At 45.7% G+C, this 23486-nt stretch overlaps 7 protein-coding genes across 7 annotated transcripts; 5 read left to right on the plus strand and 2 right to left on the minus strand.

Moving 5' to 3' along the window:
• Positions 1–399: 399 nt before the first annotated feature.
• Positions 400–3018, plus strand: N7518_002726 (uncharacterized protein; the record flags this gene model as incomplete). Its single annotated transcript, XM_057183654.1, has 6 exons — positions 400–579; positions 631–699; positions 757–1985; positions 2038–2132; positions 2186–2367; positions 2911–3018. 6 exons carry the CDS (start codon positions 400–402, stop codon positions 3016–3018), a joined length of 1863 nt encoding a protein of 620 aa, XP_057045104.1.
• A 2965-nt stretch (positions 3019–5983) lies between these two features.
• Positions 5984–6754, plus strand: N7518_002727 (uncharacterized protein; the record flags this gene model as incomplete). The annotated part of the gene is made up of 3 exons (XM_057183655.1): positions 5984–6254; positions 6315–6720; positions 6748–6754. 3 exons carry the CDS (start codon positions 5984–5986, stop codon positions 6752–6754), a joined length of 684 nt encoding a protein of 227 aa, XP_057045105.1.
• Positions 6755–7346: 592 nt separating this feature from the next.
• On the minus strand, positions 7347–8514 carry N7518_002728 (uncharacterized protein; the record flags this gene model as incomplete). The annotated part of the gene is made up of 4 exons (XM_057183656.1): positions 7347–7688; positions 7741–8009; positions 8068–8328; positions 8397–8514. 4 exons carry the CDS (start codon positions 8512–8514, stop codon positions 7347–7349), a joined length of 990 nt encoding a protein of 329 aa, XP_057045106.1.
• Positions 8515–9398: 884 nt separating this feature from the next.
• On the plus strand, positions 9399–9578 carry N7518_002729 (uncharacterized protein; the record flags this gene model as incomplete). The annotated part of the gene is made up of 1 exon (XM_057183657.1): positions 9399–9578. One exon carries the CDS (start codon positions 9399–9401, stop codon positions 9576–9578), a length of 180 nt encoding a protein of 59 aa, XP_057045107.1.
• Positions 9579–10423: 845 nt separating this feature from the next.
• N7518_002730 (uncharacterized protein) lies at positions 10424–11416 on the plus strand (the record flags this gene model as incomplete). Its single annotated transcript, XM_057183658.1, has 1 exon — positions 10424–11416. One exon carries the CDS (start codon positions 10424–10426, stop codon positions 11414–11416), a length of 993 nt encoding a protein of 330 aa, XP_057045108.1.
• A 2314-nt stretch (positions 11417–13730) lies between these two features.
• On the minus strand, positions 13731–17512 carry N7518_002731 (uncharacterized protein; the record flags this gene model as incomplete). The annotated part of the gene is made up of 13 exons (XM_057183659.1): positions 13731–14056; positions 14111–14202; positions 14259–14376; positions 14627–14666; positions 14733–14791; positions 14847–14931; positions 14992–15352; positions 15487–15659; positions 15725–15903; positions 15960–16015; positions 16067–16566; positions 16635–16684; positions 16774–17512. The coding sequence occupies 13 exons, from the start codon at positions 17510–17512 to the stop codon at positions 13731–13733; spliced, it is 2778 nt and encodes a 925-aa protein (XP_057045109.1).
• Positions 17513–18716: 1204 nt separating this feature from the next.
• Positions 18717–20258, plus strand: N7518_002732 (MFS transporter; the record flags this gene model as incomplete). The annotated part of the gene is made up of 3 exons (XM_057183660.1): positions 18717–18825; positions 18902–19091; positions 19148–20258. 3 exons carry the CDS (start codon positions 18717–18719, stop codon positions 20256–20258), a joined length of 1410 nt encoding a protein of 469 aa, XP_057045110.1.
• Between the last annotated feature and the right edge of the window lie 3228 nt (positions 20259–23486).

Raw genomic sequence — 23486 nt, forward strand, 5'->3', positions numbered from 1 at the left:
CTAGGCCCACCCGGATTTATCACCGATTGGCGGGGGGGCGGAGCGTCGCGAACCTTACTCCGTACAATGGTGGCCACCCAGCAGCGGTGGTCGATCTCGACTAGGCATAGAGCAAAGTCAATCCGATAAGACTAGTTACCGGCCAATGAATGATTTATGGATGGTGGAGCTGCCCCGGATTTTGACCGTTGCCTCCAATACCATTGCGCAGTCCAACTCCCACAAAACTCAAGAAAACCCTCCCTACGTTTCCCCAGGCCAACCTCGGTTTTCTTAAGCTCTATCCTGTGGCTGGTAAAGCCAAAATTGCCCGTGCCTGCCTTGACGACGCTATCGGAGATCATTTTCCGCGACAACTTCTTTCCAAAAGATCCCAGGAGGTCATGTATATATAGGTCGATGAATGACGATCTTCTGTTCTTCTCCACCATCTTCCCCTCTACATTTGCCCGAAACAATCAGTTGGGCTTCTACAATATGGTATCTTACGTCGAGACCGCCCCGGCGGATCCGCCACCAAGGACACACTCTGTTGTTTCTCAAAACGGTATTCCCGGAGTCGAACAAAGTCACTTCGTCGTAAGTCCTCGACCGTATCTCGGCGCGGGATGATATTAATCAGGGTTTCAGGATGACCACGTTATCAAAGCCGAAAATGAAGACAAGATGACCCCTTACCTGTTCTTCTTGATTGCTTCGGTCAGATATAACGCGTACGAGCCTTTGTGTATCGACTGATCGACTGACAAATCCTAGGCGGCACTTGGTGGATTCCTATACGGTTACGACACCGGCGTTGTCGGTGTTGCACTTCCTTATATTGGGACCGACTTTGGTGGTCGTACACTCACCTACCCAGAACAGGAGATTGCTACAGCGGCCACCACCATCGGCTCTATCTTCGGGGCTGCCATCTTGGGCATGTACGCCGACAGCTGGGGTCGAAAAATCTGCCTACTGATCTCTGACTTGTTCTTTACCGCCGGTGCTATCGTCATCGCATCGAGTTTCTCTCTCGGCCAGCTCATCGCTGGTCGTCTTATCCTTGGCGTCGGAGTGGGTGGGGCGGCTGTTATATGCCCCCTTTACATAACTGAGCTGGCTCCCACTGCCGTTCGTGGGCGTTGTGTCGGGACAAACGGCTTCTGCATTCCATTCGGCCAGACAGTCGCTGTCGCCATTGGTGCCGGCATGCAGCACGTCAAAGGCAACTGGCGGATCCTCTTCGGTCTTGGCGTTGTGCCCTCGCTTCTGCAGCTCGCCCTCATGCATAAGCTCCCGGAGTCGCCTCGTGTTCTTATCCTTCGTGGTCAGGACGACAAGGCTCGCGAAGTACTCAAGAAAATCTACAAGTACGCCTCACCCGAGATCATCGAGCTCAAGTTGCGCATCGTTAAGGATCACATTGCCGCCACCACGGCTCTGAAACAATCGACCACTTTTTGGCAACGCTCCAAGAAGCTGTGGACTAACAAACAGTACCGCCGTTCAATTTTCACTGTCAGTCTTATCCAGGTATTTGGTCAATTCACTGGATTCAACACCCTTCTTTATTACGCTGGCACGCTGTTCGGACTCCTGGGCCTTTCCAACCCGGCTGTTGGCGGTTTGATCCCCTCGGTCACTAATACGTTCTTCCTTCTTTGTGGTATGGTCATGGTGGACCGGATCGGTCGCCGTGGGCTGCTGATGAAATTTGGCCCTATCATGGTTATCGGCCTCACTTGGTGTCTAGTCGCTTTCTACTTCATGTGCAAGCCCACAGGACACGTCCTCGTTGATGGCTATCCCTATCCCCAGAAGGATGTCGGCCTGGTCATCGCCGGAATCGTTATCTTCGTCGCCGGCTTCGGTTCCACCTATGCACACCTTTGTTGGTACCAGTCCGAGTACCTCGCCCTCGAGATTCGTGCGGCGGGCAGTGCTATCAGCACGACCGCAAGCTTTACAGCAAATTTGGTGGTCGCCGTGTCCTTCCTGAGCGAGTCCGTCTCTCTCCCGTTTGAGCATTGGGCAATTTGGCTGACCCGATTATAGACTCGAACAGCTGACTCCCAGTGGGACATACGGTCTATACCTCTGCTTCATCATCATCGGCCTTGTGCTTGCCTACTTCTGCTACCCCGAAACTAGTAAGCAATGGCCCTCAGTCGAGTCTTGGTATGTTGCTAATTTACCTTTCTAGAGGGCCTATCGGTCGACGAAGCCTTCACCCTCTTCGACGATGGCTTCGGCGTCAAGAAATCAAAGGAGATGCGACGAGAAAAGATCGAAATGCGAAAGACCTACAACGCCGGGGGCCTTCATGCGGGCGTAACCGAGGTGGTAGACAAAGGCGAAGCCTCCCACGCGGAGAATGTGGATCCCGTCAAACCCATTGAAATTCAAAGTGTTGGGGGTCTTAAGGCCTGATGTTTCAAGCATCAACACCGCCCAAAACGCGTTCATGAATTAGCTCTTAGTTAATTCCACCACCTACTATGCCAGAAATTCGCTCCCGAAGCTCTAGAAATTCAGTAGAGAAATAGGGTAATATTTTTTTAGTATCTAGGCTATTAAGAACGAAGAAATTAGCTCAGTTCGCGCTGCAGCCCGCTGTTTTAAAGTGCCTAAGTCGACACTTCGCGCCCGTCGCCGTGGAGACATAAACTGTGCGATTTCACGCGCCAATTCATATAAACTAACAGAAATTAAAGAGGAATCACTTCTAAAAGTGGATTCTTTTAATAGATCCCCGCGGAGCAGCTCCCCGGCCTTCTACTGCAAATTTTTACTCGAATCGTGTGGAATAACCCTAGCTCTTCAGTCCTTGAGAATTAGGTTACAAAGTTTGTGAAAATCTATCTCGTATAACAACCCAGGACATATGTTGATCTAAAGGAAGTGAAAAACGCGTCTATATTTCAATAGGGCAACGAAACTGCCGAAGGAAAAGAGCTAGAGCTGCTGGGGCAGCGGTTTAAGTACATAGCGTTCGCAACATTGTTTGATCCTCCTCTTCGATTCTGTGTCACATGATAGACTCTGATTGATCCTCTTCCGCAGAGCCGCACGCTCGCACCTGTTTCTACCGTAATGCCGTCTTTGTATCCATGTGTGTTGTCACACCCTACCCGATTACCTTTTCGATCTTAGGGATCGACCCCTTACTCCACATCAGCCAATTAGCCAGTAGCCTTCAAACTGCGCCCTAGTCTCAAGAGGGCGTGTATAGAAGAAGAAGAATAAGATAACAATATGACAGTGGAACACAGAAGCAGTGAATTAGAAACCAGAGTTTGGCTAACAGCAATATCAACTGGCGACGCGCGCTTCGCAAGCTAATGCCCTGAAATGAAATGAAGGGAGTGAAAGTAGCAGCAAAATAAAGATAGGAAGACGAGATGGCAAGTAGAGACTAGAGCTGGACACGATATCGGTAATTTGGCGATATCTGATCGGCTTTTGGCGATCCGATATCGGATCGGCAGGTCAATTTTTTTGACGATAATTATCGCATCGCCATCGCCAGAAGGTTGGCGATGCCGATATGGGGACACAGCAGAACGGGGGTAAAAAGATAACGTGACCTAGACCCACCGGGGGCTAAAAACTTTTACCCCCGGTAGCCTTAGTAAGCCTCAAAACTAGTGCTATTTGTTTTTATTCAGCTGTGGGCTTACAGCTGATCGAATGTTAGAATGGGACCGCTAATTTAGCGTGAAGGAAAATATATTAATCCGTGTTAATCCGCGTTTCGACCATCTATCTGCTCAGAGGGGTCTTAGCGAATGTCGAGATCCCTCTTTATACTAGGATGTCTTCATAGCTTATAATAGACGTTCATAAAGACCCCGTGATCATTATTTACAGTATTATCTTTACCACTAAATCCTATCTTCTTCTGTACTAGGGTATTATAACCCCTAAAAGAATCCCGACATTCGCTGATGTCTGACATTCGCCGAGCTCTCGGAATTCGGATTAATACATGTTCCTCTGGGCCAAGAGGCGCTAAAAATTAGCGGTCCCATTCTAACATTCGACCAGCTGTCGGTCGTTCAGCTGTTACCCCCTATTGCTCACAATTGCATTATTTCTGTATACAACATGGCTACCGAAATACCTCTTCCAGTATTACGAAATGTGGTTCGAGAGCAGCAACTCTCTTTTCAAGATGAACCATGGCCTCCACCACGCCCTCTAACACCACCAGAAGAGCTTGAAAAGCGACGGTTGTGGCATGAAAAATCTGCCGCAAAAGAACACTTTGCTAAACTTACATACAATCTTCAGGTATTTATTCTTTTTACATATTGATTACATATCAGCTACATAACCTAACTATATTTTTATTATAGCCCGAAAGTGATTCCGAGTCTGTATACGAAGATGCTGAAGAAGAGTTTGAATCTGATCGGGGTGGGAGATCAGATAGTGAGACAGATATTGAGGTATATAAGGATATTGAAGCTTTCCCATTTAGCTTAGGACTTCGTGAAGACGATCTTAATGATCCTCGCGGAGCTCTGATTAGTGCGAACAGTTCTCATAAAGTCTTTGCAACAACTCGTGAAGAGCACATATCATTCCCTGATTATCCTGCGGTATCATCAGGTGGTGTTCTACACTCAATCTATCTATCAAAAAGTCCATTTGCAGACTTGAACATAGAATCAGCAACGGCAAAAGATGTAACGCCAATCTTTACCCAGCTTGCATCACATGTGAGTACTCTATTATTGTTATGGTGAACATATGTTAATGATATGTTCCAGATCCAGTTCTCGCTTAGCAAAGTAAGCGTACCTAATGAGCTTTCACTCCGGCTTTTACAAGCATATCCAAAGGATGAAAATGCACGTGTATGGCATCGACAATACAATTGTAGTGGGATTCAACGCTGCCAGCTATCCCATCCTGATATTATTACTCCCTGTGAGCAATATAATCGAATAAATCCCGAGATTTTTCGAGAGATTCGAAAGAAGGCTGCTGTTCCGATTCTTCAAACTGTACGACAAGAGATCGAAGCTAATACACGAGTGTATGATCATATCAAACCCATATGTATATCATATCAAATCTATAGGTCTTTGCTAATTTATTTTCTAGATATTTCCATGCTTTTATGAGAAACTGGGAGCATCCAGATCGATGCCGACATGAAGATGGAACACTTACTTGTGTTGGTCAACCACCATGTATCTGGCAAGATGCTGATCAGTGGCGAATCGGATGCCCTAATCTGTTTGGCAATAATAACTGGCATTATATCCAGACAATTCGCAATACGGATAATATCTACCCTGAATTTCTTAAGGTATTAGTTGAGGGTTATCGTGATGAACCAGATTATCAACAATCAGATTACAATTGTTTCTTTGTTGCAAACCGGATGAGACACGGTCGTTACTGTGGTAAGTTTACCATATGCGAAACATATGTAATTAATACTAATTAAATAGATTTTATCCATCGGAAAGGTGCTGGAAAGCTGGTGGTAACACCATGCTCTGTGAAATTTGATCTTTATATCCCGCAACATTGGAGTCGATACCCATATGTTCTATTAGTTGGCCGTGGTAATCATTCTCACTTTCCTCCACCACCTAATAAGCTTCCCTTTACACTTCGAACGGAGCTTCTAGAGGCTATTGCAGAGCATAATGTTCTCGAGATTACTTCACGTACACTGATGCTTTCGCCTCTTATGAAGACATTTCTTACAGCACATGGCAAAGCAGCTATCCGCGGTCTTCATGGGAGTTTATTAATTGAAGATCGAATTACAGCTCTTATTCGAAAGCAAAAATTGCTTCAGTATCCTCAGGGTTCTGATCTTGCAGGGGTTCAACAAGAATTTGAGTTTGAAAAAAGCCGACAACCAGAAGAGCAATGGATTCGAGATATCTATTTCTTTGATGAACAACAGAAATATTACTCAATCATATGCTGTACATATGAACAGGCTAAGGCCTTTCAAAAGGTACGTCATATTGAAATGGATCTTGCCTTCAAAACAGTTCAGGGCAAAACTATGGTCTACAGTATTGCAACCTACAATCGAGAGGCAAGACAGATCAACACATATGCATATGTGTATATCAATTTGGAAAAGCCCTGGACTTATAAGATTCTTTTTGAGCGGCTTTTCAAGGTTCTTGGTGATGTTGGTCGGAAACCTATCAGGTGGGCATATCAGTCTGGTGGACATGATTCAAGTGAGGGGATTCGTACTGTTACACTTGATATGAGCAGATCACAAGCTCGTGGTATGTCTAAGAGAAACATACGTATTACATATGTCTTACATATACTAATTATTCATATAGGATTTGGTGAATACCTTGCTTCTATCATGCCTAAAGCTGGCTTATCATGGAATGAGCATTTGTTTCATGTCCTTGTCTTCTGTGAGACCCATGTTCGACGTGCATTTCTCAAGAGATGGCGAGATCATCCAGGTATTGGGGCTATTGATGATCTTCTTGTTGCAAACAGTATTCATAAAGTCTATGCAATCATGAAAGATGCATCTGATAAGTGGCCAGAAACAGCGTTCTGGTTCAAGAATAAGCAAGTGCCCTGGATACTATCCGGTATAACACGAGAGGCTTCGAAAATACCAATTGATTGGTGGATAGCGGCACAGCATCATACCGGAAGTTGTGAGAGCAGTCATTTCATGGATAATGAAGCAGTTGGGCGAAAGAAGTCACTCTTAGGTGCTATTCTAGCGTATGATTCACATTCACATATGTCTAGCATATGACTAACTTATTTAAAACAGAACAAAGCGTCATATCAAAAGGATGTATGCTAAAACCCGTGATGCAACTGAAGCCGGTCGTTATTCAACATGGCGGGATTCGAATCATATTACGCGTGTCGCAAAATCAAATCGGAAGAAGAATTCTCAAGAACGTTCTTCGGCTCATCGATTTCGACGCCAAGGTATCGCTCAGCAGCGATCTTCTAATGTGTATATGAGTATTGAACCTTTAATGCTGCCACCTCCACAGTCTGGAATACAATCAACAGATGATTTTCAATCAGATACTCTTTCAATGTCTGACTCTCTCGCCTCCCGGCCTCAATCTCGATCAACGTCAAAATCTATATCAAGACAACCTCAAAGTTATGAAAGAATTCAGGTAGAGACAGAGAATCAAGAATTACGTGAGCAACTTGCAATACTCAAGGCAAAAAAGGAGAATAAACGACTTCGGGAGGAGCTTCGACAACTTTCAAGACAGTAATCACATATGGATAGAATATCTTTTGCATAAGAATAGAATTGAATTGATCAATCACTTGTAAAGTTCATCATAAAGCGTAAACATGAAGAAATCCTATTCACACACTCACAGTATCACCATCTCCATCCTCATCATCATCACCGTTATCAAAAGCATCAGAACTGCTAGTCTCCATCTGTTCATCCTCTTCCGATTCATCCTCATCTTCTTCCGAGCCAGGAGGAGAAGGACGTCTGACTTGATAAGGGCCCATTCGCAAAACTGGTAGAGGTGACTGAGCTCGTCATCTTCATCGCTATCACTGACGTCAGTATCAATATCCATATCAGTATCAGTATCGTGATTGTCTTCGTCATTGTCAGAGGGAGGATCCGCAAGATTGTCAGTAGCGTTAAGCTGCATAAGATTCATGAATGGGATCGGAGCAGGTGGAGGGTTTTGGCCACGCTACATATGATTAGCATAGAGATCGCGTATGAAAACAACAATAGCCACTTACGCGTCGGCCCCGGCCTCCACTGGTTGGGGCCACAGGTTGCTGGTCACGATGATAAAGAAGCCCAAACTCATTGCACCAGTCATCGTCATTACGAGCGACAGTTGACATGCAATCTGCCCAGTATCCGACAATACTGGCTGCCGGTCCGCGACCTGGTTCGTTCATGAAATAAGCATTGCGCCACTCGCCGGATCGGATGTAGTTGACCAGTGCCAAATGACCCTCGTTCCTTTCGAGACGCGAGATTGGCTTCCGGTCAGGGTTCCAAACTACAACATATTAGCATTTCTTTCCCAGATGTTGAACATATGTAGAGCATATACTTACAGCAGCCAGAATGAACCATGCGGAGATGGCGGCGGAAGTCAGGCTGTGTTTCGAAAGTCATACCGCACTGGTGAGCCGGGACGATTTCAACAACTGGGCAAACGAGGAGATTCATCTTCGACAGTGTCAGACGAGGATTTGGAGGCTGGTCATTCACGTTGTCGATGTCCCCGGCAGTGATATTGTATCTTGGATTGCCAGCGGCCTGTGCAGTGTGCCATGCAGCAGGTTTCCAGTTCGGGTTCGGATCGATCACAGGGCCTGGATATGATTTGAATATGATTAGCATATGTTTCAAAGGCTTCAAATTGTCTTGGAACTCATCAGACCATGAAAGTATCCCCAAGCAGGATGAGGGTTCACTGCAGTGTCGACTCCAGGCGCTTCAAAGAAGCCGCGTGAGAGTTGATGACCCGTAAACATTGCGAACGAAGTGTGATCAGCCATCGTGGAGTGCAGAAAGATGAAGCAAGAGATAAGTGTTCGATATGTTGAAGATATGTGAAAGAGATGAAGAGATATGATGGTGATGTTGTTTATATATATCGCGGATCCGAGTCCTTTGTTGTCATTCACTGCACGAAGCGCGTGCCTTCCAAATGTATGCTATTTACAGCTTAAAAGGAAGGAGCGACAGCCAATGGCGTCATTAACTCTTTTATTCACCCAAAACATATGAGAACCATATGTTATTGAAGTTTTTTAAGTATACAAAAACTGAGTATAGTATATAGTAGTCGTAGAATTTAGTATATATGACAGCAGCCAATAAAAAGGCTATAATTAGACCCACCGGGGGTTAAAAACACGGAACAACAAAGCACCGAAAGTGGGTCCAGGTCACGTTATTATTCTTACCCCCGTTCTGCTGGAACCCGGCCGATATATCAGCCGATATATCGCCAAATTTGCTGAGTCACGCGTGTCGGCCAATCAGAGCCTTAGGAGCTGCTGAATCATCTATACTAACCAATCAGAAGCCTCCATTTATACCTGTTAAATCGTATCTCCAAAATATATATTTGATTACATGCAACTACCATTATGACCTACCACCACGCCCATGCAGTAATTAAAACAGAAGAATACAACGCAAGGTCAAAGAAAAATCGTAATTAAGCCACAATAACCGTAAGAATACAGCACAGAGAGAATAAACAGCTAAACACCACGGCCATAAGCCTCTTACGGCCAAGTCCTAGTGAATTTCTAAAAGGATCGTACGCAATGCCTTGACGAATGGAGTATTTTGTTAGAATGGGCTTCACGATCAACAGAGCGGAAATATAAATTACTTCGGTGCAACTGCCGCGCATATCACCACCTATAAAATGATCGGCGACATAGATGGCATAAAGCCAAGTGGCGACTTTGATGATACCCAGAAGCTCAAGGAAAGGCGAGCTCCATGGGAATTCAGGATTATCGCCATGTTCTTGCATGGGAATCTGAGCGATGTCACGCCGACGCGGTTAAACATCCAGAAGACCACGAGCGAGCTGCGGCCGTAGGAATTTAGATTGTTGGCTGACAGTGTATCTTGCGCTGGCGGGTTGGCGAAGGGATCTGGAAGGCCAACGAGACAAATGAGGAGAGCAGGAACAAGAGGAATTAAGCCGTGAGGCTGGAATATGGGTGAGCCACTTCTCGCAAAGATGATATTTCCGGCCTAGGAACAAACCCTTTCATAAATTACCATTATTACAGGCCAGCGCTGGTTGCAGGGGACAGATACATTTGTACTTGGGTTCCCCGCACTGCCAGGGCAATTTGCCGTCTCAAAACGCCCCATCACCATCCGTCATCGGGGTTGCATTGATTGGTGGGCCGCCTAGTTTAAAGTTTTGCTGATGATGTTTCTCTGTTTGGCCACGATCATGGGGCCTTGCAGGCGCTGCGGTTCAAACTCCGCTCCACAGAGTTTTCCAGATTACCCCGGAATGGAGAACATGAATGGACAGGAGCTCATACATTTAATGTGGCTTCGTGGCTAAGCGGATCATCTGAACTATGAGACTCCCAGAAAGGATCGTTATTGCACCCAGACCTTGCGACCCCGTTTTAGCATGAAGTCCAAAGTTTAGCGAAAAGGCTAATTGAGCTCTGGCACCTAATAAAACCGGGGAATATTTCCCCCGTACCCCCTTTTCTCTTCTATTATATGCTAATCTTTACTCGTGGTCCTCTCTAAAAAATTAACCTCACCTTCGCCGATTCCGTTTCCAGGCATAGATGATGGTCTCTCCACTGCGTAGGAGTCTCCAATGGCATTCTGGTCTGCAGCATCAGACGACTCTAGCCATAATTCTCTGTTGCTAATATTTCTCACTGGTGTCATGAATGAATGAATTCTGCAATGGCCCCTGTACCTTCCTTGGGTGAGGCACCAGATGGGCTTGTTGGAGGCTATCAAGGAGACAGCACCGTTATCAAGGTGATCATGGGCGTCCTGATCGCCATCGTGTTGTACAATGCAGTCGAACTCACAGTGCTCATTCTCATGACATTTCATCGCTACTGGGGTCTCTACTTTTGCTCTTTGACGCTTTCCGCAACTGTTGGGCTTATACCCAGTGGTATCGGCAATCTCCTACACTTCTTCGACATTGGGCCGTTGAGTTTGGCCCTCGCACTATCTAATGTCGGGTTCTACTTCCTGGTTCCCGCTCAATCCGTTGTTCTATACTCGCGACTCCACTTGGTACTTTTCAACCAGCGACTCTTACGTTTTCTCTTCTGCGCAGTGATCATCAACGGTATCATCTTTTCCATCCTAGTGACGATTATGTCATTCGGCTCAGCCTTCATGCAGACTGGCCCGTGGAATGGGGGTTATAAAATCGTGGAGCGGCTGCAAGTGACCTGGTTTTGTGTGCAAGAATTCGTTATCTCGATGCTGTACATCCGGGAGACTATCAAGCTACTCCAGCTTCGCCCTACGAATAGCAAGCGCCGAAAAAATACCATGTACCAACTGTTGGCCATCAACATCCTTATCATGGTTATGGATATCCTCGTTGTTACGATCGAGTTCATCGGCTTGTATTATATACAAGTCTTGTTGAAGGACACCATTTACAGCATCAAACTCAAACTTGAATTTGCTGTACTTGGAAAATTGACTACAATTGTGGAGGCTGGTCATATTGAACCTGTCCGGAGTAGCCACAGTAATTGGTCCGATCTCGAAAGTGGCCAACGGCGTGCGCCATCCAATCTGACAGAGTCGCAAATAATGTCAAATAACGCCATATCCCGCTTTGAAGCAAACAACGCAAATACATACGACTACCTAGATGAGTTTGGTCTAACAGGTAGCACGTCGCATACGCAAGATCCCTCTATATAACGCAAAGCGCAAAGCACAAAGACTTTCAACCACAATAATGGATTCAGCATTTCATAGTGAAATTCTTTTTACAAGATAGCCACTACTCTATGTCTTTCTGGCTCCCGGAAATTTGGCATCTGTACGGGTTTTTGGATGACTCTAGTGCGTATTTACCAATCGTCATACAGAGAGGAAAATCATTGATGAGTGCTACAGGAAGATCGTGTAGCGTCTGAGAGGGAGAAGCTGGGTATTTAGAGAGAGCCTGACCGCAGTGTATTTTAACTTCTATATATTCTGGAGCTAAGGTAGCCCTTAGATTACGCAAAGATATGTTGATATGCTCGAAGCTCTTATTTTATAAGAGTCACCAGCGCCACGCTGCTGGAATTAGCCTCGTCATTTGGTTCCCCACTGGGCTGTCTAATAACCTTGTCTTTACTCTCTCGACACGCTACGCATGCCATTGAAGTATTATGTCTTCCCTTAGATGGAACTCTTCATTTATTGTAGGGAATTGATGCTACCAACCTCCCCTTCCTCTTAACGTGGTCGGTAAGCGAGTGGCGCATGTAAGCGAGTGACGCACCCGCCCGATCTTCCTACACTTTTATAGATATATATCAACCATACCGCCTTTATATTCATTATTATCTATTTGGACAAGCATTTTTCTTATGCCCTATTTCACTGCAATTACAGCATTTAGGTAGGGCCCGTGCCCTCGGTGCTTGCGTACCCTGCGCTGGTGGCACTCATGGACCTGGTATTACCTGAAAGAACGCATTATGAGCTTCCTCGAGCTCTATTGCTTCTTGTACAGATAGACGATTATCATGGGCTATCCACCTAATCGTACGAGCACGATTTTTCTTCTGCACAGAATTTTTCTTGTGTAGCTGTGTGTTTTCTTGCTTGAGAAAGATACCGTTTTACATCACGATTTGACAGCCTTTAATAAGCTGGTTTAGCGCGATCTATGACGGTGATAGGGGACTTTTTGAGCGTCTTTTTAGGAAAGCTTTGATTAAGTCTGCTTACTTATAAAACTTGTCCATATTTGCGGGTGTATAAGGGTAAAAAGCGCTTGCTTAACTGTCATAACTTCTGGAGGTGTAAGCGTATAAAGCTGAATATTAAGCTTTAATAAGACTAATTTTGAGTTAAGAGATATTAGTCCTGTAGCTTTAAAGCTATTCTTGATTATATCTGATTTGAATACGTCAGAACAGGCCTGGATGTGAGACCCCTAGGTATAGAATGCCTAAGGGAATGCTGTATGTAACGGAGGATTGGGAAATAGAGATAGTGATATACGCAGTTATATATTGGAAGTTGAAATATTCTATTATAAGACGATCCCTTTCTATATAGAATCGTTTATATTCCTCTGTAATTCGTTTAATAGCTTCCTTAGACTTTCCATTCTCTGTAATTAGGATTTAGATTTCGTCTTATATTATCTAGTTATTATCTTCGACTATTTAGAACTAATTAGCTAGCTTAACGAATCGTTCCTTACTAGGAGTTGTATATATAATCTCTTAGATAGAAGGAGTTGAAGGACCCTCCTTAGAGCTATTATATTTAATACTTTTAATTAGGTCCTATATTCTAGTAGGAGTCGGGGTTTTAAGGTTTACAGCTTCTTCTACGAGGCGATCCGGTACTATAGGTTATTTTCCCTTACCAATCGCGGCAATCTATTATAGTAGAACTATAGCTAGTCCTATTCTAGTAAGTTTTAGGATAGGTAGGGTAAAACCAGACTAGGACCGATTGTAATAATTATCTATATAGTTATATAGCTTCGAAAGTTTAGGTTTAGGGTGATACTTAATATTATATTATATACCAGGTTCTTTTTAATAGAAGAAGTGTATTGCTAATCGAATATCAAGTATAGAGAAAGAAAAGAAAAGAAAATAAACGTAAAACAATAAATGGGTCTTTATACCCCTTCGGGGGCAAAGCCCTATCCTTGCTTATCCTAGAAGGAAGGTACGATTGCCTGCGCAAACGAGAAGGAACGACCAACGGTACAATCCCAAACGGGAAGGTACAAGTTCTACAAGTGCCAATCGTGACAGGCAGTATGACTCGAAGTATCCTTATCCTACTGGCTGTTCGAGGACGACTAGTGGCTCTAGTTGCACAGCTTCCTCTATTTGGTATTTAATATTGTATATCGTGGGCTGTCTTTACGTTACATGCACATGAAGCCAAAACCTGGATTCAATCAGAATTTATTTCGCCGAGTTATAATTTAAAGGCTTATCTGACCTGCATTTCCCCCAAGCCACACTAGTTTCCGTTAAAAAAGGTCCGCTGTTCAGTCACTGCGCCCATTGAGCTGTTGGGCGAATCCCTTGGTATCATCAATAGTAGCCTGTCCACTCTGAATGAGGGATCTCAGTTCATTTGCCAGTGAAGGTGCCCGCTCCGCCTCTGGTATTTCTCCTTCATCGACTACCACGGCGTGGAAGTCTAGCACTATGCCTTCTATCTGGTTATCAATTTCCTCTTGTAGTGATTTGAGGCTTTCGGCCATGACTCCACCGTAGACATTCTTGGCATGTGTAGAGTATTTGGAAAATAACCTGGAGTATCTCAAGTGGTCTTCCATGTGACTCTTTCGCCGTTTGTCACAACCTTCTCCTGATATACGGTTAATGACTAAAGATGATGTTGCCAAGAGGAATTTTCGCGTACCTCCCTCACTGTTACAATGATTATAACATGGCTCCATGAGCATCGAGATAAATGAATCAGTATGATGCTCTAGCATGTCTCGCTTGGTAATTCTGAGAGATTGTTAGACCCGTTGCTACACTATATGTTCAGGTGAGATTTGCCATACTGTGTCTTTAGGATGAGGTTTCTCATCTCATTCTTGATGTGTGTATTGATATTCTCTCGTCTATGTCCCATGTTGACAATGATGTTTTGCAGCGCGTGGGGTGCAAGATGCTGATGCTCTGTAAATATGCAGGATATTAGAACGAAACGTTAGAAAATGTGTGTTTTCAAAAGAGAATAACGACTTGCCTTGGATCTCGAAACGTAGTAGTTGAAATGACATGTCAACCCCATCAGTCAAAATTTCAATTCCTGACTCCAGCCAATCCATTATGTCTTCCCATGCGGGATCCAATGCTTCACGGGCTCGCTGCATGAATTGCTCATTCCAGGGCCGCTCATTTGGCTGTGCTTTCGTGCTCCACGTACCATAGTGTTGACAGAATGCAGCGTATGAGCCAACGTGCCACTAAAATATCATTCAGTAATGTGCGACATATTTTTCAAAATATCTGTGTCAAAAGGTGAGAATTACCTTTACCCAGCGCTGACTGATATTGAGGCTGTTTTGTTTCCACTGAGCTCGAGACGTATCTGTTTTATGAAGATGTCAGAGCTAGCAAAAGTAAGGCGAGGTGATTCTGCTTACCGATACAGAAGATAATAGAATTGTCAAAACGCTGTCTCAAGTCTCGAAACATGCAAGCTACATGGTCTTCCGACGATTGAAAATCCTGTTAACTATCAGAAAATGAAGCCTGAACCATTCAAAGCATCCTTGTTTCTAGGCATACCCGACGAAGAGCATCTTGACAATCTCTCAAAACACGGCGAAGTTGGGCAGCCTTTTCTGCAGTGACCGGGTCTGTACCAGAAAGCGCCCATTGACGAATTGAGCCTACCATTGCCGGGACCTCGTCTTCTAGGAACGCTGTTGTTGCGAGCATTTGAGCTTCAGCTGGGACTAGCTGGCAATAGCGGCGCAGCTCTCGTATACCAGTCAGCTCGAGATACCTATCTGCCTGGGTTGGGTCGCTGTTGCGATGCTCAAAGTATAGTGTGTTGCTGACACAGAATACCTGGATGTCGTCATATTTCCTGCGAAGCTCGCGTGAAACGTTGAGGTTTCGCCGGTTGATGAGGAAGCGCGTAATGCTGCGTTACAAGTTAGTGTTAAAGTTGGTATAATTGATGATCAAGGCATTGACTTACTCAAAGTCCAACTCGTCTACCTGGTCACTGTCCTGGAGTCAGCATGGGTCATGGCAATTAGGGAAAGCGATAGTCACCTGAGTTCCGACTCCTTCAGTGACCATTGGAGCCGATCATCTCCCTGTGACTTTATTCTTTGCGACTTAGCTTTCATCTTTTGGGCATTGACCATCTCGAGCTCTTTGTTCATTTCCCGGACGCGTCGGCCGTCTGGCCCTTGCTCACGGGAGACCTCTTCTGGTGAAACATTCTATAGATACAGTCAGAAGGACTTGTGCAGGAACAAATGGGTGAGCCTAGAGAAACTATACACACCTCTGAGTTTGTGCAAATAATTCTTCGAGGCTGATTTTGTCTACATCTTCTCATGATGTCACCAACAGATTCGTCAGTCCCAGCTCGGGAGATGTTTGCCACAATAAAAACCTCATCGCATTGATGAGCAAGGTATCTCTCAGTTGTTCGCACTCTTGCAAAATTGAGATCTCGGAGTCCTATAATGCATTAGCCAAGGCCAATGTGTGAACCTCTATATAGTTTCAACATATACCAGGCAGATCAGTCAAAACCAATCCAGTCCGCAAGATAGGTGAGCTGAGATATACCCTGCAAAAGCATCAGATCAAAGCTCGTTATAGAAGACAATGCTCAGCGAACCTAATCAACTTGATAAAAGGCCATAATGCAGGGCCACCGCCCTCCGGGTTATCAGCAGCAAGATGGTCGAGAATAGATTTACATTCTTCAACGTCGCCGGCAATGACTGAGTATTCGAGCGCATCAGACCCACCTTGTCGGTTTATTAAGCCGGCGTATGCCCAGCCTTCCAGCATCGCAAGGATCTCAGAGTGTGCACCCTCAGACTCATCTGATAAGAACTCAATCGTAAGTCTTGGCTGAGTCTTGAAAAGCGAGTGAAGGGTTTCCCATGATTTGACAGCTGCATCTTGGCATTTTCGTTGTTCCTCGATTGTCTGAAGCTCCCTGTAGATGGAACTGACGTAGTATTTTCGGAAGTCTAGCAGGAGATGCTCAAGTAAGTTTCCCCTTTCCTCTCTGTTCATGAACTCTGCTTCGATGCTGAATGGACCGGTATGGTCTTGATTGGTGTGACGGAATTCCGTCACCACACAGGTGCAGGCAGATCCCTCTCTGCTCTGAAATTAGGTGTCAGTGAAAGAAATTTCAGGATAAACGGAGAACCGAAATGAGAGCATTCACATACGGATCGTGCTATCTTCTGGTCAAGTAGTGAGTTGATCAGCGAACTCTTGCCTGTAACAACATTAGAGACGGAACCCAAATATGAGAATGCCCGAAAATTTCCATACCAACTCAAGAGTCTCCAATAAAGCCCACAGTACGTGTGACCGGATACTGGAATCTGCTCATCTCTTCAGTACGCTTATACAGAGTGTACAAGCTCGTCGATTGATCTTGTGTCAATTCCGAAAGACGCATTGCGCTGGCGAGACTGGCCAGGTGGTCCTTAACGGCTTTCAGTCCATCCTGAAGCCTGTTATTGTAGATTGGGGCTGGAGGAAGAGTTTCGTCCCGGATATCATTGGATACCCTCTCGTTCTCGTCCTCATTCTCATGAGATGAAGTGACCGCTGAAGTACTACCACTACCTGCTGGAAAAGTTCTGGGAACTTGAACATCTTCGGTATGCACAGAAGTAGCTGCAGATTGTAGGCTCGAGCTACTCAATCCCCTAACGACTTGGCTGGTACTTAATGACCGAGAGGCGTTTTCTCCGGTACTTCGCCTCGGACGGCAAGGGTGTATGCGTCTCGGCCTTGGACTTGGGGAGGCATTGTGTTGATCAGCATACGTGGATGGCGACCGACCAGGACTCAATCGTGAATTTGGTGAGCTTCGTCTAGGGGTAGTGATTGATGATGTTTGATCTGGTTGCAGGCTTTGAAAGAGACTTATCGGTGGTTGAGCTATGGGCAAGGTTCTGAGTACGCTCGAGGCTTGCCGAATTGGCAAACCTCTCTCACTGCCACTGCTATCTTGAGACGAGGTGGGTGTGAGTATTCTTCCCGACTCAGAAGCAGTAGTAGTAGTGAAGGTTCCTCCCGATGAAGGGATACTCATTTTTATTGAAATCGGTTGAATCTCTTGTCAACTACGTTCTTGGGATCCTGCGGGCTATTAAGTGAAATCTTTGTGAAAAGACTAGCATCCCCTGACGCCTCTTTCCAGTACTTGTAACACTGGTGCCCCGCCCGCTCCCCCCCTTCATGCACGATGCTGCGCCCTCGGTTGGCGCTGTTTTAGTCGCGGATCGCAATATTTGGCTACCTTAGGCCTAGGGCTTCACTTGAACTTGAGCCCTTCTCAAGATAATCAAAACAGACAGCCGTATTTATTTTGGTAATTTCGCGTAGCGAACAGATGCTATAATCGGTTCCATAGATTTGTAGGTCCCTTGGGCCACTTTCAGCCCCCACGAGTTGGCTCACGCGCGTGCATTTCATCCCTGTAACAAAAGGCAATCGGGTGAGAATCGGGAATCCTGTGGGCCGGCGTGCGTCCACGAGGCGGGCTTGGCATTTTGCTGTTAAATTTCAAAGCAAAGGTGCTTGATCGGATTATGTGAACCAGGAATCTTTACAAATAGTAGATCTTGGCAGATAAACAACGAGACGGTTGCCTTCGATCTAATCCAATATTAATTATGACAATTGAGCTGCCCGTAACGAATGGGAAAGGAAATGATGAAATAAAGGAATTTATAAGCAAGCGGAGCGGGCCGCCCGGTCAGCCCGGTCACCCCATAACACAAAGTAAATGCAACAACGCATATAAACCGGATCAAATTTCCGATCTTATTTTCTTTACTATAACTTTAGTTTAAATTAGAAGCTTGATGCAATTCAATATAGGGGTTTATAGCATTACCATAAAATATACCATCAGTGTCTTCAATTCGACGGTCGTTGTTTGCCCCTAAACAGGACGGCGGTGAGTATCTTGGGCCCCGTAAGCCTAGACAGGGTACATACCTGCCTTTAATTAACTACGGAGTAATTATCCCTACAACGTATGAGGTTAATGGATCGGCGATGGTGTAATCGGAGCTAGACTCAGAGCAAACACCTGTAGTGGCCACATCGATTCCCGCATGCAGTAGGGCGCCCCACCCCCCACGCCCTTTGACATTTGTTATATAAAATTATACTCCGTACAAAGTACTTAAAGAGATGTCACAGCCTTGATAACCTGTGATTGCCCAGAATTCCGTGGTCTCTTTCCTTAAGCGTTTAGCAGTCAACATCAACTTCTCAGCCCCGAGTGAATGGGTCGCCCGAACTCGGCGGAGGAATATGGTCGTGATGCCCCCCCAGACAGCCCAATTACTCTTGATGAGAAGGAAGATCCTAAGAGATGGCCGAAAAGCAGAAAATGTGAGAGACCTCTTTGATTTTGAATCTCTACCAAAGTAATATATGGGTTAACTGACAATTATGGCTATATGATTAGGGCTCTATACGGTGATTGTGGCGCTGATGACTGGAGTAATTGCCTTTTGTTCGAGTATCTATACAGCAGGAACCAACCTTATTACTGCCACCTATGGGTGTTCGCAGACAGTGGCTACTCTAGGAGTGACCACCTTTCTACTAGGGTTTGCATCGGGGCCTCTCATCTTTGCTCCCCTGTCGGAATTATAGTCAGTCTATGTTGAGACCCTCCTACCTTCAGCTGCTTATACGAGGATTGATCTAGCGGTCGCAACCCCATCTTCCGGCTGACGCTGGGTTTGTTTGTCCTCTTCCAAATCGGTTGTGCATTAGCCCCAAACATAGCCGCGCTGATCATATTTCGATTCTTGGCCGGCTTTTTCGGCTCTCCGACGGTCACAAACTCGGGCGCGTCTATCACGGACCTCTGGCCGCAAAGCGAACGATCAGTACCGTTAGCTCTGTTCTCCGCCGGTAGCTTCCTTGGGCCTGTTTTTGCCCCGGTAGCTGGCGGGTTCGTCTCGGAATACCTTTCCTGGAGATGGAACTTCTGGTTGGTGCTTATTCTGAGCGGAGTTGTCTACGCCACATGCGTGCTCTTCCTTCCAGAGACGTACGCAGCCAAGCTTTTACGGGATAAGGCCCGGCGCCTGGGAGTCGTCCAGTCCGGGCCCTCCCTCCAAGAGCAGCTCCGGACCTGCCTTATCCGTCCCTGGCTGATGCTTTTCGCGGAGCCGATCTTATTCCTCCTCTCTCTCTACATGGCCTTCATTTACGGCATTCTCTACCTCGACTTCACGGCGTATCCGATTGTATATAAACAGTCCCGCGGCTGGTCTCCTGGTATTGCAGGCCTATCCTTTCTCGGAATGGGTACCGGCATGGCCATTGCCACGATTGCCTCTCCCTATGTAAATACGATTCACGGCAAATACGTATCCAAACTTGGTCCCGTCCCAGAAGCCAGACTACCCCACCTCATGATCTTGTCTTGGCTGATCCCTGTCAGCCTGTTCTGGTTCGGCTGGACCGCCCTGCCTCCGACGCATTGGATTGTAGCAATCATTTCGGGGGTTCCGTTTGGGTTCAGCCTGATATTACTTTTCCTTGGCATCACATCTTACCTCACGGACTGCTATGGTCCGTATGGCGCGAGTGCGCTTGCGGCCAATGCAGTCTTCCGCTCAGTCTTCGGAGCGGTATTTCCTCTCTTTGGAACGTATCTGTACGACGGACTTGGCGTGCCGTGGGGATCGAGCCTGCTAGGTTTCTTTGCACTAGCATTTGCTCCCCTCCCGTGGGTGTTTTATCATTTTGGGCCCCGGATTCGAATGAAGAGCAAGTATCATAGAATGATGATTGGTGATGAGGCATAAGGTTTTAACTCACTTCTTTCTGATTTCCTCTCTGGTTCTATTACAAATTCATATTAGCCAACTGAGGGGTTTCCGGATGTACAGGGGAGGAAAAAGAAGAAGCCTATAAACATGGACTTCTTTATGTATGAAGATATTAGACAGTTTTACAATTTACCTTTGACACTTTCAAGTATTAATTCTACAAGAGATATTGATAATAATCTACTAAAGTGGAGATCCGAAATGGGGAAGCAATGCTGTATGATTTGAATGGCAGCGAAGGGACAAATAGAAGAAGGGAGAGAAGGGGGGGACAGAGCAATCTAGCTATCTACAACGGGGTCTGTCCCATGTGGTGCCTGGTCCGACACCTGGGACGATTCCAACCTATCCAAGATGTAGGATCCCAGTGGGCAGGACAATGGAATAATCATGGAGTCTTCAAAAGGATAATGAAGGGAAGACCAACATACTTTATATTGAGCAAACATATCCAGATTGTTAGATGAGTCGATAGATATACGGATCGTCTCAACCCGGACCTCGTAGTCGGATGTAGTAGGCAACGAGTTACAGTGGCTTGCATGACCCCTAATCAAGTGAAAACCAGCTGAAACATAGCCTCGTGGTTGAGTTCCACTAGTAAGGTCAAATGTGAAGAGGCCAACTTTAGCTTGGGACGGCGCAGTGGGTGATTTAAGAAGTTTCACAATATTCCGGACTTCTCGAATCGTTAAGGAAGAACACGGACATATCTGAACAGCACCCAAATGCTTTTCGCAAGTCATCTGTGGAGCTGGAATTGCGAGTGAATTCTTCCTAAATCTCTTTCGTGAATGGAGCCTTAAACACCTTCCGCAATATATCCAGGAGCGGCTCTGAACTCGAATAAGTAGTTGAGTTCGTGCCACCTTATAATTCATCACACATAGTATAGAGGGCGGACATCGTAAAAGTGGTGAGAACTCAATTTCCTTTTCTTTCAAAATCGTGCCAAAGAGGTCAAAAAGTCGTTTACAGCTGAGCGATAGACATGCTTTATCGACAAGAGGAAGTTGTCTATAGATATTGCATAGCACACTCTCTTGTAGAGAAAGTATTCCAGGGCCTTTTCTCCGGGAAATAATAGATAAGAGGGAGAATCTTTTTGTGCAGAAACTCCAGGCTCGCTGTATTTCTCCCCACATTTGTTGCTTTTCATTTTGGTTATTCTGAGAAGCGATAGCCAGTCCCCAACCGTGTCCCCGGTTTGTCTTCTCTCTACCTCCTAATAGACAACGAGATTCCTCGTCGTCATCAGGATGACTTTGGCCTAGGCGGGGTAGTATGCTAGGCAATTTTCGGCGTCGCTGCATCTTTAAATTTTAGCCTGGGTAATGGTAATATATGTGCGAAGGTTGCGTCGGAAAACTCTTCATCGGAGGACTCATGACTCTGACGTTACATTTACGAGGTCTTTCAAAGCCGATATCCAATTCGTCTATGAATATCCAAGGCTCTAGTGGTTTAAGTAGAAAACTTAACTCACTATAGAAACCTTATTACTGATAAGAGGGAGCATATTGAAGAGATTTCTGCTAGAGAAATGGGGGAGCGGGAAGTTGTGCCAGTCGCCCGGCCTCGTGGAAGACTGCCAAGACTGTCTGGTCAGAAGGATCTATTCCGCTGGAAGGGTAGGTCAGAATGCGGTCTGACAATGACCATGGTATAGACAGAGTTTAGTACTGAGGAATGGGTCGCCCGGACATCTCATTTCCAAGAAGAGGAATAGTATATATCCAACGCACCATAAACATAGAAACAAGAAACAAGAAACAGCAAGCAGCAAGCAGACAATATAATGATATCGAAAATAAAAACCAAAAGCAGCCCCAACTCCGATCCAAAGGAAAATATAAGTGCAGGGAGGATAGTGTGACGTGCCAGGTCGATCAATAAAGAAAGAGTGCATATACAACAGAAGAGTGTATTCCGACGAAGATAACTAAGATAAAGAAAGAAGGAAGAAAGAAGAAGCAAGTTGCAAAGTGGGAGAGGACCTGCTTATATAGCCGGTACTCTGCAAACGCTGCAAACAACAAACATGCAAATAAACATAGCGATCGTAACAGATAGCCTGCACAGGAAAGGGGACGGGCGAATCCACTATTTGAGTGGTTGAAGCAAGAAGTGAAACAAGCAGGCTGTGGGATATTTATCCCTTACTCCCGCGGAGCATATCTAGGAAGTTTGAGACTTCCTTTGCTTTGGGGGGCGGGGAGGTGGGTGCCCACCGGCGGAGCGAAGAAACGTACTGGGATGTTTTCATCATCCCAGTCCCAGTAGGACACTTGAGTCCGAGCTTCTTCTGAAGCTTGCACAGAACCTGCCCACTCTACATACATCGGAAGACGTGGGGGCGCCTGGGGGTGCCTGGGGGCCTGGCTTAGAAACGGTGGTCACAACTTCTGGAGTTCTGTCGGGCCTGAGGGTGATGGTGGTTTTGGCTGTGGCTATATTATTTTAGGATATTTTTTTTGTCTTAATCTCGAAGGTGTATCAAGGATCAGAGACAACATCAGATTGCACGGTTCAATGAATTTTTTTTGTCTTTCTCGGTTCGCGTTCCTTCTTCTAGACTCTCGGAGGCACCTACCTCTCTCCGAAGACTCCCCATAAGAAACGCTTGTTTGTCTGGAAGCCCCCCAGTCTACTTCAGTAGACAGTTTGCCAAGGCCCCGGACCCTGAGACCTACTCGCGAGCAATTATATGGTCAGACCTACAGTAAACCCCGAATTCGCGATATCTACCTCCTTAACCACGACCTGACGATATCAGAGCTCAAAACGTATCACAATATCACGTCTACCGAATCAGATACCGACGTCCTGATGCTTTACACAAACGCCAACGAGGAAAGCAACACCGGCACACGAAAGGCCGTTCTATCGGAGCCCCAATGTCGGGACCTTGTGATAAACCTCTCCAAACGTATCCTACAACCAAGTACTGCGCAAATGAATTGGCCACAGCTCACTCTTGAGAATGTTCTCGCTCTTCAAAAAACCATCTATATGACGAGCAATTCATATCATCATCCGTCCTATGCCAGTCTGCGCCTCAGACGTTAGCACCAGTCAGAGTCGAACGATGAATTAATTGATTTCAGTGATCCTAATGACGATGGATAAAACTAGTAAAAACCATGATATTCTTCTCGGAAGTTCTACCAGGAGGGGAGGAACCCTCTCCCGTCTCCCCGCTCT

Source organism: Penicillium psychrosexuale, assembly GCF_028828465.1.
Source record: "Penicillium psychrosexuale strain IBT 29551 chromosome Unknown utg000002l, whole genome shotgun sequence".
Taxonomy (NCBI): domain Eukaryota; kingdom Fungi; phylum Ascomycota; class Eurotiomycetes; order Eurotiales; family Aspergillaceae; genus Penicillium; species Penicillium psychrosexuale.